At 44.3% G+C, this 13,009-nt stretch overlaps 1 protein-coding gene across 1 annotated transcript in view; it reads right to left on the bottom strand.

Moving 5' to 3' along the window:
* Window positions 1–647: 647 nt before the first annotated feature.
* LOC103675699 (cat eye syndrome critical region protein 2) overlaps window positions 648–13,009 on the bottom strand; it is a 173,951-nt gene continuing 161,589 nt past the window's right edge. Inside the window, 3 exon segments of the mRNA XM_040641979.1 lie at window positions 648–5,592; window positions 6,318–6,429; window positions 7,784–9,206. Of these exon segments, the coding sequence (XP_040497913.1) occupies window positions 5,587–5,592; window positions 6,318–6,429; window positions 7,784–9,206 (1,541 nt within the window). The 3' untranslated portion in view covers window positions 648–5,586.

Genomic DNA, 13,009 nt, shown 5'->3' on the forward strand with positions numbered 1-13,009 from the left:
AAAGTGGGGCTCAAACTCACTACCCCAAGATCGAGAGTCACATATTCCACGACTGGGCGCGTCAGGTGCCTCAAGATGGCCACTTTACCTATTCTCCCTCTCCCCTGTAGCAAAAACCCTCCTAGAAACTGGAAATAACAACTAAATAAATGGGGCAGGTAGAAAGTAGCTGCTTACCTAGCCTTGTAGCTCCCACTTCTGGCCACTTGCAATTCGCACATGGCCCCAGGCTCCAGCTGCCTGGTGTCCCCTCATTATAAGCTGAATTCTTTACCTCCTGGCTCTAGTCCATCCTAGATTTTGGAAGGAGAGCAAAAGTAGTGTATACAAGTGTGTGCCAAGGGCTAGGGGTGTGTGGGTGGTACTGGGAGCGGGCCAGCTGGGGAGCATTTTATCCCTGACATTGTGTGGAACTGCCAGTCAGGTTTGGTACTGTTCTGAGGTTCTCCACAGAGCACACCCCAGCATCACCTGTACAGGGCGCGCTCCCACTGCCTGCCCTACGCCGCTCACCTGCCTTGAGGGAGCAAGGTGAGACAGGCTGGCAGTTCTTTAGGGGGTGGCGCTGGGGCCTAGTTCAAACCTTTGTCCCGATGATAAAAGTGACACATGGACACACACAACTCACACATATCAGAGCCTTGCTATTTTAAGAATGTACTTTATACAAAATAACCAGTTCATATGGAAATAAATCTACAGACCTCTGAGGATCAAAAAGCTTTTTAAAAAGTTCTTTTAAAAAATTACCCAACACACAATATCGAACTAACTATTGAGGTAAGTGTCGCTCTCAGTGAAACAGGGAATCAGCAGACCACGACAAAATATACACAATATAAAAATAAATAGCATTCCCCTTTCCAGTACTGGCCAGGAAAGTTCACACGGCTTTTGCAGCAGGAGCAGAGAATCCCTGACACCGTGTGCCGCAGGCTGGTGGAGACGGGCCTGGGCTCCCAGGAGCTGTGTGCAAGGCAGGAGAGTGAGGAACCCAAATCCCAGCTCGGGAAAAGGGGTCACACGAAGGATACTGAACGGGGTTCAGCCATTTCAATAACTTACTCAATATCCACACCCTCTGTTCCCAACCCCATCCCACCCTTTTCAAAAACACATGCAAGACAATCAGTTGGTTATCAGGCATTTCTACATAAAAGTTCAGTCAGTCCCCTGGTACACAGTGAGAGACAAAGACTAGCTGGGGAGACAGCCCCTCTAAATTTCTGGTTAGCAAAGGCCTACAAAGCAGAGACAGATAAACACCCAACCTGGAGACAAAGCTTTTGTCACAGCTTCATATGAGAGACGGGATGCAAAAATGTTCACTCAAGTTCTGTTTTCCCAAATGAAAAGCAGGGCAAGGCTCCGTGTCCTAAGGCTCCATGTTACAGAGTCCAACCCACGAGAAAAGGAAAGGGGTTTCGTCTCATGTAGCAAATCTCAGTCACATTCTCAGTTCCTAGACAGGGATGTGAGCCCGGGAATAAAAGCCTCTGCACGCTCAACCAAAATTCCCAGTATTCTCACTGGAGTGTTGGACAGGAAGCTATCAGCCAGGACACTGCATTCCAGAAACCCCCGAGGCGGAACAGTCCTTGAGTCACACACACATGGAGCTGACTTCCTCGCTGGAGGTCATGCAGAATCTGGCAGGGGTGAATGGACCGACAGTCACAAGGTGGGGTGGGGAGCAGTAATGCCAGAAAACTCTAAGCCTTTCATTTCTTCGAACGCATGTCAGCATTCTGACACTACGTGAATGCCCTTGCCTTGGGACTGCTGGGTTAAGACTTGCTGTGAAATTTCAGATCAGGTCTTAAGAGCAGTATAATATTTGTAGATTTGAATTTCCAGTAAAGAAAAAAAAAGGGATGAAAAATTCAACCAAGTGGTAGGGATTGAGAGTTTATTTCTGACATCTGTGATGCCCGCAACACTGGGATTTTGCGTGTTTTGGACGGCACTTAGCATCCTCTTTGACTCCAGTAGGAATTACCATAAACAATAATACAGCAGACAAATGCCATGGGATAATGACAGCTAATGGTTAGTCATGAGAAGCACTTTCAAGGTCCGAGGGCGAGGCCACAGTAAACCGACACTGAACGCTGCGGTCTGAGTGCATTAAGGTGCACACACACTCTACACGTCTTCAGGTTTTCAATCAACATAAAAATGAAGATGAGCACGATAGAGTTTTGCCTTTTGAGAGCAGTCTGACTTGGGCTCACGGAGAATAAAAGAATCGTGAATAAGCAGCTCACGTGCACCACCAGAACCAACCCACGCGATGAAGGAGAGGCGGAGTGGCTTTAATTTTATTTTCAGAAGGTGGGCTGGAAGAAGTCAGGCGAACAAGAACCTGCAGTTTGCCCTTACTCACTCTTCACATGCATCTGCCATAATACATCTCAGCCAACAGCTACTGTTTAAAGGAACAGACTCTGACGGGAAAAACAAACAAACAAACCAGAAACCTTCCAAAAAGCTTTACTTTTCTTTCTGGGTCATTTATTTCTCCTGGGCCTTAGGGAAAAAAGATTCTAACTTATTAACAACTCTAATAAAGGCTAGCCAGGACTGTTCAATGAAACAGGTGGGAGTGTCCTCATTCCCCGTGGAGCCCAGATACCCCCTCCTGCGGACTCCCGAGAGTGGGCCCGCAGACACCAAGTGAGAGTCCTCCTAGATGACAGATCATTTTTAGGACCCTTTCACACACTACTTTCTAGTTATAAATATCACACACCGCCATCCCCCTCATGGAGAAGAGGGCAAATGCATTTGTATCTGCTTAAGACACTTGGGAAGAGAAGTGCCAGAGGAGAAAGAAGAGAAGAGAAGGTCCTGCTTGGGGTAAGAGCGGATCAGCGGTTCACAGCAGCTCAATGGTCACATGTGTTCCTGCAATCTTGCAGCTCAGCTCCTGACTGCTTTTAGCAGATCTGTGCTTCAAAGACCAGTAAAAGCTCAGGAGATAGCAGACAAGGGCTGAAGTGCTGGTACCTGTAATGCATGACCCAGTTCCCCCATGGGACACAACAAGGCTGGCAAGTCTGCTGTTGTCCTTGTTCCCAGTGTTCTGAGATGATACAGTAGTAGTTCAATACTTGATACTGTTCTTCCTTAACAGTTTTCACATCTATACATACTAAGAAGGGAGGTTCAGGATAAAAGAATTTATTGATTTCTTCCTATATTGTTCACAGCTTTTCTCTAGCAACAGGTAACGGGGTAAGGGGCTGGGAGAATGAGGAGAATAGGTTACCTTGAGCAGGGGGGATGGAAAAAGGGCAGAGATCAGCCCAACTATTGCTTTATGGTCCACTCCTACGCATGCCCCAGGGTCATTCAGCACAAAGCAATCCAACCTCAGCACCAGGGGAACAGACCTTGTGGCTACCATGCTCCTAGTCAGGCAGCAGCCAAAGGCCTCTCACTCACACCAACTTCCACGTGAGAAGACAAGACCAGTTGGTCTTTCTCTCCTCCCTGCTTCTACACAGATGCAAAAACAGAAGTAGTCGTGCATCGGCCATGTTAATTTATACTAGCTCAAGAGCTGAACCATCAAATCTGTTCTTCCTACAGGGACAGTGCTGACCTCTTCACTCCAAACCAGATCATACCAGTGACAGCTTTCTAACCAGAATTAGGACCAAATGAGAACACAGCCTCAAAGCTCATTCCACTTAAAAACATGCCAAATTTAAAACTGGAGTCTATTAGAGAAAAAAATTTGTATTTTTGTGCATCTATCTTAAAGGCTCTTGTGTTCCCTACACAACTCTCAATCCTGCCTGAGCCATAAGCCACAACGCCAGGTCAATAAGCATTCCCTTATTTGTATGAATTTCCTTTACACTGGAGCTGGTGACTTGGGTTCCATCTGTATAACATGGATATTTCCAATTTGTTTCTTTTCCTAAATAGCAGAGCAAACTTTAAACATGACAGTTCCACATTTCAAGGATGCTGGAATTGGAGGGAAAGATCCTAATGGCCCCTTATAAGGCTGAATTTGTAAGAAACTAGGGCAGATTAATATTATATGGAAGTTTTTCTACTATCCCAAAGGCATGCTTAAAAGTATGCTATTTTTTACAAAACCTGTTAATTTCAGGGCATTTTTCCTTAGTTGTTTTTTTTTTTTTTTTTTTCCCCTTTGTGGGATATTCAAAAGTTTAAAACATAGGAGTCCTAACTTTGGTGGCATCTCAGCTAAAATCAAATACAGAATGCTAAACAAAGACAATCCAGTGTAATTCACTTCTAAAACTGTAACAAAGTAATTTAATACTGTAAAATTGTTTCCTATCACAGATATGACAAATGATTTCCAAGAACTCGTTCCTGAAAGCTACCTTAAATTACCATGACTTATTTTACTACGATTCACTTAAAATGAATTAAAACTATATATACTGAGATATTCCTAAATTCAAACTGTAAATCTATAGAATACATTTTTCCTATTCAAAACTGTGCAATTTCTTTATTGATACTAACATATACAAACCTGAGTAGTCACTTCCACAAAATGTGATTTGTGCCAGAAAGCTTTGTGTGATGTCTACCAGATTCACAGTCCCGGCAGGCCTGTGAATAGGACGATTTATTTTATATTCTAATAAGCAAAACACTCTAGTGATCCCAAGTCCTGATATTGCTTTACAACTATCTGGTAGGGCTGGTGGCAAATCAGGAAGGGCACTGCTCTCTGAAATCCAGGCTTTGGGCCACTGGATGAGAGGGCAGCCTGTCTTCTAGGCTGACACTTCTGGTAGACCGTGTGCAAGCACTGCGCCTCCGAACTGAGAAACTCAACAGTCAGGGTGCAGTGCGACGATGCCTTCTCGGGCTGATTGGAAAGAAGGCCTTTAACAAACAAAGGACTGCTCGCTACTGAGGAAACAGTAACAATTTACAAGAGTAAACTTTTCCTACCCTCTTCTCCAGCTCCCAAAAGTATTCAGTGTGACATGATTGTAAACAGATAAAGATTACTCTAGTGCTGTGTGCCCACCATAGTTAGGACTTCCATTTCTTCCACATCCCTACCCACCCTTCCCACTTATGTACAATACATTCACCACCAACAACAAAAATTATTTTTAAAAGGCAACATGAAAATTCTGTAAACTGGACCCAGCTCCAAACACATTAATACTACGAGTAGTCCCTTCCCCAAATATATACCTGAGTTTAGCTGCTCATGAAAGTTTACGAGCACCACTCCATTCTTAAGTATGACCCCCTCCCCCAAGTTTAAGATGATTTTCCCTGAACAAAAGTCTCAGCACTTAGAAAAGCCATCGCTAATTTCAGTTCATTTGTTCTTGACCATCAGCCATACAAGAGATCCCCAACCAAGGATCTTTGCAAGCTGGTGTTAGTCTAAGGAGTATCCTTCTAGGGCTCCGGGAATGGCTCCAGCTCTTGGACGGCATGACGGGATGCACTGTGAAGGGGTGTGATAGGGTAACAGGAATAGAGATGGGCAAGGATCGTTTCCCTAAATTCTCCATGTTCCAGTCTTCACACGCAGCTTTCTGTTTCCTTGGGGTTTATTCCCTCCTTGGACTAGCTCTGAGAGAAGCAAATAAAGACAATTTAAACAAAATTAACAATTGTGTTGTTTAAAATAACTAAATAAGCCAAAGAGCTATACATGTTCCTCTCCATCTGGAAAAATGGCTTGGTTTTGTTTCAGCCATCACAGTTTACTTCCAGAGGGCGGGCTTTCAAGCTCCAGACCTCCAGAGGCAAACGCCAACCTCATCACTCTGGAGCAGTGGGACTCCCTGCACGTGTGGGGACGATACTGACGGTGCTGATGATGAGTACTTCACAGCGGTCAAGGAAGAGAGGAAATGAGACAGTGCGTGGAGAGAGCTGGAGCGCAGCGTCTGGCACAAAAGGGGCACTCGAAGGGAGCTACTATCATTTAAATACCTGACTGTCTCGTCTCTCTTAGATGAAATAGTTGGAAAAGGATAAAAAATACAAAGCTATCATATCAAAATAAATGCTAATGGCCAGTTTGGAAAAATGAGACTTGAACAATCCCCAAGCAGCTGGTTAACACAAGAAGAGAAACACATGGCAACAATACAGAAGCGACTTCTGGGAGCACAGGGCCTGAGTGGCCCTTTTTACTTGGTCGCCAGTAGGACACGATGCACTTTCCAGTTCAAGTTCCTCTATTAACAGGACACCTTAAAAGATTTTCTCACAATCACGATAAACCCACAATGAACTATTTCCTGCCACCTGGAAGAATAACAAAAGTTCTAATTTTTGGTAATTTTTACCTGATCAAGAGGAAGTGTTGGGGGCTTATGTGGTGGCAGCTCTTCCTGGGATGTTGCTGGTGCTGGGGTCTTTGGGAACGAGGACTGTGACTGGACTGGATGCATTTGCATTCTACAGCCACAAGAAAGAACAGTTAAGAATTAATGAAGACATATTAATTAGAAAGGGAAGAGTTACATTAATCACGAAAATCTCAGGCAGATACTGCCTTAATTATCAAACTTGGAATCAATACTGGGACAAAGTGACATTTTGTGCCACCAGGTATGATGCAGTAAGTACATGACACAGCCTAGGGAGAGCTCTTGACAAGTGTTTAACTGGACTCCACACATGAGGGAACAATGAGAAGAATCTAGGATCTGGGACGTCCTACGTGGGAACTAGCCTCGAATCTTTGAAAAACAAAACAATGATAGAATACATGTTGTAAATTAAGAGACTAAACAGACAGAGCAACCAAATGTAAAAATGTTAACCTTACACGGATCCTGGATGGGGAAAAAATTAAAATAAGATAAAACAAGAAACATAGCTATAAAAGACATTTTGGGGACAACTGGAGAAATTAAATAAGGACTCTATATTAAACAATATTACTGTTATTTTCCTTGGGTGGAAATAACAGTGTGAGATTGTGCTCCAGGAGAATGTCGTTATTCCTAGCAGATGCGTGCAATCATGAAGTCTGCAACGTGCTTCCCAATGGTTTAAAAGACAAAGAAACAAAACATAAACATATTTAGTGAGGTATAAAATGAGTAGGGCAAAATGTTAAGTGGGGAAGAGGTTTTGGAGGTAAGGTCTTAATGGCATTGAAGAGGGGTACATTAGTTTTTAAGTTGGATGGTACTGGTTTTATGACTAGGCTTCATACTTCAATGTAAACAATTTTATTTAACCATCTTTTATATATTATTAATTTGAAAATCTCCAGGATCACAGATCACCTCAGTGAGTCTTAAAACTATTTGTAAGAATTCTCATGGGGACTGTATTTGACGTGTTTTCTGGATAAACCTGTTTCTTTATTCAGTGTTAGGGGAAGAAATGAGAGGTAAAGGATAAAACCTGAACATTACATACGCTGTCCCCTCACCTCAGGGTTTGAGAGAGACCTATTTTACCTTGATCAGAGTATCCGAACCTAGTGGCAATGATACCTCTGCCTATGGCTCTCAAACTGTGGCTATCAAGTTTCCAGTCTCAAAATCTAACTAAACAGTCATTTAAATGCCAATTCACTTTCATGAGGGAAAAAAATGCCAAAGACAAAATCGGACTCTAAGGCTGAAACATTTCCATTAAGTCTTCAATTATCAGTGATTGCCAAGCTTTCCTTGGACCCAGACCACTAAAGGTTATCACCTTCACTTCTACGGCCATTTTTCTGTCTAAAACCAACATCTGTTCTTTTCCCAGAAAAAAGAAACAAAAACCAAGAAACCATCTAGTGTAATCTTACCCTGATGGTCTGTACATTTCCTGGAAAGGTCCCCTTATTCCACTTCCAGTGCCAATTTGTTCCATCATTACAGCTTGAAAGTGACCCAGGCCCTCTTCTTGGCAGCGATAGACGGGGCCCTCCTGAGAGAGGCCATTGGGCTGGGCAGCCACTGGATGGTGAGGGGGGTGAGCAGCCACGGGGGAAGAGTAAGCTCTGGGCTGGAAATGACTGGCTGGCCGCTGAGGTGTGTAAGGGGGGCCCGTCTGTAGCATCACACCATGGGGCTGGAAAGTAGATGAACTAAATCCCATCCCTGAGCTCAGAGGTGGAGGAGGAGCTCCATAAAGATACTCGCTGGCTGACAATGAGCTCTGCCGCTTGGTAGCTGCATTATGGTTGTCCAGGTCTAAAAATTCTTTGGGACTCTCTGGCCTCTCCATAGACTCATCCAGCTTCTCTTCCTCTGGACCAGGATTCTGCCCATCAGTTGAGACGACTTTAGCAGCCGCTGCATCCATTTGGGTTGGGGAAGTTAAGGCAGCATTCAGTGTCTCACAGCCTTGCAGGTTAGCCAAGCCGCTCTTATCTGGGAAGAGGGGCCTCGGTGGAGGGGGTGGATTAGGTGGGAGCCCACTTGGGCTTCCCGGGGGATGAAGATGTCTCTGCCAGTCAGAAAAGCCCTGTGGACACGGATAATAAGGAGTTCGCTGATAGTGATGGTAGGAAGGCTGAGGTGGTGACTGGTAGGAATACCTTATTCCTTGGTGGGGGCGATACCGGGGAAAGACTCCAGAATGAGGGTTGTTAGATTGAAAGCCCCTAGGGGGGAAATGCTGAGGATGGGATACTGAGGGTTTACTTCCCATCACAGGGCCCAAACCTTGCAGGCCTGGACCGATGTGGTAATGTGTAGCTGAATTTGGGTATTCCAGGCCAGGCATGTACAAGGGAGAAAACTGGCTTACAGTGCCTCCCATGAGATTGGGGTCTGCGTTGGGAGGTGTAGCTGGGTTCTGTCTTGTACACGGCATGGTTTCCTGTAGCGTTTTGCCTCTGGGGCAGAGTGGCTTTTCTGAACCACTACCACCAGGGCCTTTCCCCTCTGATCCACAAGGGGATGCTTCAACAATTACTCCATTTTCGGGCAGAGGCCCTCTATCTGCCAGAGTGGAGAGGTCTCGCATGCATCCTTGGGTGGCTGGGCTGGTATAGTTGCTCTCAGGGGGCCAGGTATTCTTGCTCTTTGTTGCTTTACAGTTGTCTCCAGATTCTGAGGAGTCACTTTTGAGCTCTGGGCCCTCTGTTTCCCTTTCTTGTGGTGAGCTCTGCCTGGTACAGTCGGTCTGCAAGGGAGGTGTAGGGTGAGGTAGTTGTTTGAGGTACACCCCCTCTGAAGCACCAATGTTTGATGGTTTCTCCTCAAGCCCAGGCAAGGGATCTGCTGTACGAAAAACGTAGAACAAATCAGTAATTCAGTGGCTGAAATGACAATACTGATGAGGATGGTAGTGGAAAGAACACGAAAGCAGTCAGATAAGGACAGGTGAGGTTGAGATGGATATGTGGTCATTCAAGCTTCAGCTAGAAATTTTGAGTGTCCCTGAAAGGATTCATGATGTTGAGGCCCTTGTAAGCTCCGCTTTACAGACCAAGAGATAAGACCTAGCACCTCTACCGCTACTCATAAAGTCTGCCAAAGAACGGCGACGTCCCTGCCTCCCTCTTGCTGTGCTGTCACAGAGTAGTAAGTGGTTGTGAGATAATTCCGACAGATGCATGTCATACATGTAGATACAGTGAGAAGGACCAGGACGGGATGGATCCATATCAAGGGGCTGCATGCCTGATGTCTGCCCCTTCAGAACAGACGTTCCACAGCAGCAGGGACTCTTGTTTTCTTCCCTACTACTCTTAGTACTTGTACACAACAGGGACTCAATAAAGGTTTCTTGAAAACAAGATGCCTACAGGATAAAACCCAAAGGCACAGAAATTTACTACACCCAAATAAATTAATTTACTAGACTCAAATGCTTAATTACAAACTCAGGATTCTTTACCTTGCTATTGTGTCAGACCAGAAATTCGGTATTAATGATTATACTTTTTCAAGTAGAACAGCGTTGTTGCTCAGGTGTGATCTAAATACAATTCTGGTAACAGATCTTAAAGACAAGAGTAAGGATTCATACATAATGACTTTCAAAGACCTACTAAAATCTCAGTCAACTAATGAACTAGTGCTGGATGAAAACTCAAAGGTACAAGCTATACAACGAAATTTAAATCTACACTTGTCAATATTTTGTCAACATAAAACATGTAAACTAACAAATAGGCTTATCCACAGTTTCGTCAGAGGGACTCTCCTTCTAAAGCTCGAATTCCAGACCCCATGTGAAATCAGTATTAGACAATTCTGTTTGAGATGGTGTTCACAAAGCAGGCCTTCCCTCAAAAGAAACACTTTTAAAAAGTCAGTCTGAGTCGAGGAAGGCAGAGCAGGAGGGTCCTAAGCTCATCTTGTCTCATGGATACAACTAGATAACTAGGTAACACTCACATCGGTATAAATAACCCAGAAAATGACTTAAAGAGGCAGAACACACTCTCCACAGCTAACTGTGGAGCAGAGGCCATATCACAGAGGGCGGGAAGAACACAGATGCTGTTAGGAGCCACAGGAGGGAGGGATGCAGTGGCACAGAGAAGGGAGCAGAGGCAGATCCCCAAGCCAGGAACCCCAGCACAGGGGACCTGCACGGGGAAGACTAATCCCTGTAACATTTGGCTTTGAAAACCAGAGAGGGCCAAGAATCTGGGGGGCTTATTAACATCTGAACTTTAAAACTCAGTGGGCTCAGCTGAGAGAGCCAGGAGGGTAGAGTCCCTGCCCTTAAAGAGACAGTACAACAAACAGCCCCACTGAGATAGAGCATAGAAGCAGCAGTGTGAAAAAGGAGATTTACTTACTAATGAATGTATACTGGAGAGGCAGGGATCTTTTTGGGAGACCTCTCTAAGACAGAAGAGCTGGCGGGCACCATTTTCCTCCCCCGCTCCCAGCCTAGATAGATGGACACCTGCAGGAACCAGTGCAGGTCCAACACTCGTCACATAGCTAACAGTATGCTCCTGCAGAAACACCCCCTCCATCCAAGCCTGGGCAGCTGCAGTCCCTGCTGCAGTGGACTGGTGCAGGGCTTTCTGGCACTCCATGGGCCCTATTCTAGTATTTTCCTGTTTACCTGGCCCCTCCAATATGCCCTTAGCTGGAGCCACAAGCCTGGTGAGGTGCAAGCAGCCAGGACAAGGACAAGCACCACTCCAAAGAGACTCTTGCCCTGGAGAGAGGGGAAGATAACCACACACGCCAGTCCCACTGAGGCCCCCACACTGGGCTGGGGGCAGACAGCAGTCCTGACTGAAGGCCATTCCCACCAATGAAAGCTTCTTGAAGGACAACACAGGGAAAGTTCTCAATAGTTCGGTGCTACCTCACCTCTGGCAAATGCCTGGTCTGACTCAACTCAAGCTCAAGGTGGCCCAAGACAAACAACACAGGGACCAAATTCTGCTCAGAACAGGCAAAGAGAGCCACTGCAGATGACTACACTAAAGGCAAAAGTAGCTCAGCCATGACAGCAGGGTGCACACGATACACACAGGAGACACCCCTGAAGCACTAGGTTCTGAACAGGGGACACTGCACTGCAGGGCACTACAGGACCTCTTCTTCACAAGGCCACTACTTCCAAGAGCAGGACATGTAGCTGACTTTCCTAATGCATAGAAACAGAGAGTCAGACAAACTGAAGAGATGAGGAGTATATACCAAAGGAAAGACCAGGGCAAAATCATAGCAAGAGAGCTAAATGAAATGGAAATAAGTAATATGTCCAATGAAGAATTTAAAGTAATGGTTAACAGAGATACTCACTGGACCTGAGAAAGGAGTGGAGGTCCTCAGTGAGACCCTCAACAAAGACAACAAAAAAGAACCAATCAGAAATAAACAACACAATGACTGAAGTTAAAAAAATACACTATAGGGAATTAATAATAGACCAGAGGAAGGAGAAAGAATCAGTGACTTGGAGGATAGAATGATGGAAAGCAGTTAAACTAAACAGGTAGAAAAAAAATGAAAACAGACTTAGAGAACTCAGCGACACTATCAAGTGTAATAGCACTGACATTATATGGATCCCAGAAGAGAGCGAAAAGGGGGAGGAAAATTTATTTCAAGAAATAATAGCTGAAAACTTCCCGAATCTGGGAAGGAAACAGAAATCCAGATCCAGGAGGCACAGAGATGCCCCAACAAAATCAACCCAAGGAGGTCAACGTGAAGACACACAGGAATTAAAATGACAAAAACGTAGTGAGAAAGAGAGAATTTTTAAAGTAAGAAAGACAAAAGAAAATAGTTACATAAAAGAGAAACCCCATAAGCTCATTTTTCAGCAGAAACTTTACAGGTTAGAAGGGAGTGAGAGGATATATTTAAAGTGCTGAAAGAAAAAAACACCGGCAGCCAAGAATTCTTTACCTGGCAAGGCTATCATTCAGACTAGAAGGAGAGTTTCCCAGACAAACAAAAATTAAAGGAATCCAACATCACTACACCAGGCCTATGAGAAATGTTAAAGGGGATTCTGAATGGAAACAAAAGACCATAAGCAGGAGTAAGAAAAGTAGGAAGCACAAAAGCAGTAAAATTAAGTATATCTATAAACATCAGTCAAATGATTCACAAAAAAAAAGGATATAAATATGATACCATACACCTAAAACCTGGGGGGGGGGCCTGGGGAGGCGTGGTGGGAGTAAAGAACAGGTTCAAACGTAAGTGACCATTAACTTAATATAGACTGCTATATGCAAAAGTCAGTATATACATATACCTAATGGTAACCACAGATCAAAAACCAGTAATTGATATGCAAAAAATAGAGAGAAAGGAATCCAAGTATACCACTACAGAGAGCCAGCAAACCATGACAGAACATAGTAAGAGAAGAAAGGAACAGAGAACTACAAAAATATCCATAAGACAAGTAACAAAATGGCAGTATGTACATACCTATCAATAATTATTCTGAATGTAAAAGGACTAAATGATCCAATCAAAAGACACAGGGTGATGGAATGGATTAAAAAAAAACAAAAAACCCATCTATATGCTGCCTATAAAAGACTCATTTCAGACCCCAAAATACATGCAGATTGAAAGTGAAGGGA

This window comes from Ursus maritimus, unplaced genomic scaffold, assembly GCF_017311325.1.
Source record: "Ursus maritimus isolate PB19 unplaced genomic scaffold, ASM1731132v1 scaffold_26, whole genome shotgun sequence".
NCBI lineage: Eukaryota > Metazoa > Chordata > Mammalia > Carnivora > Ursidae > Ursus > Ursus maritimus.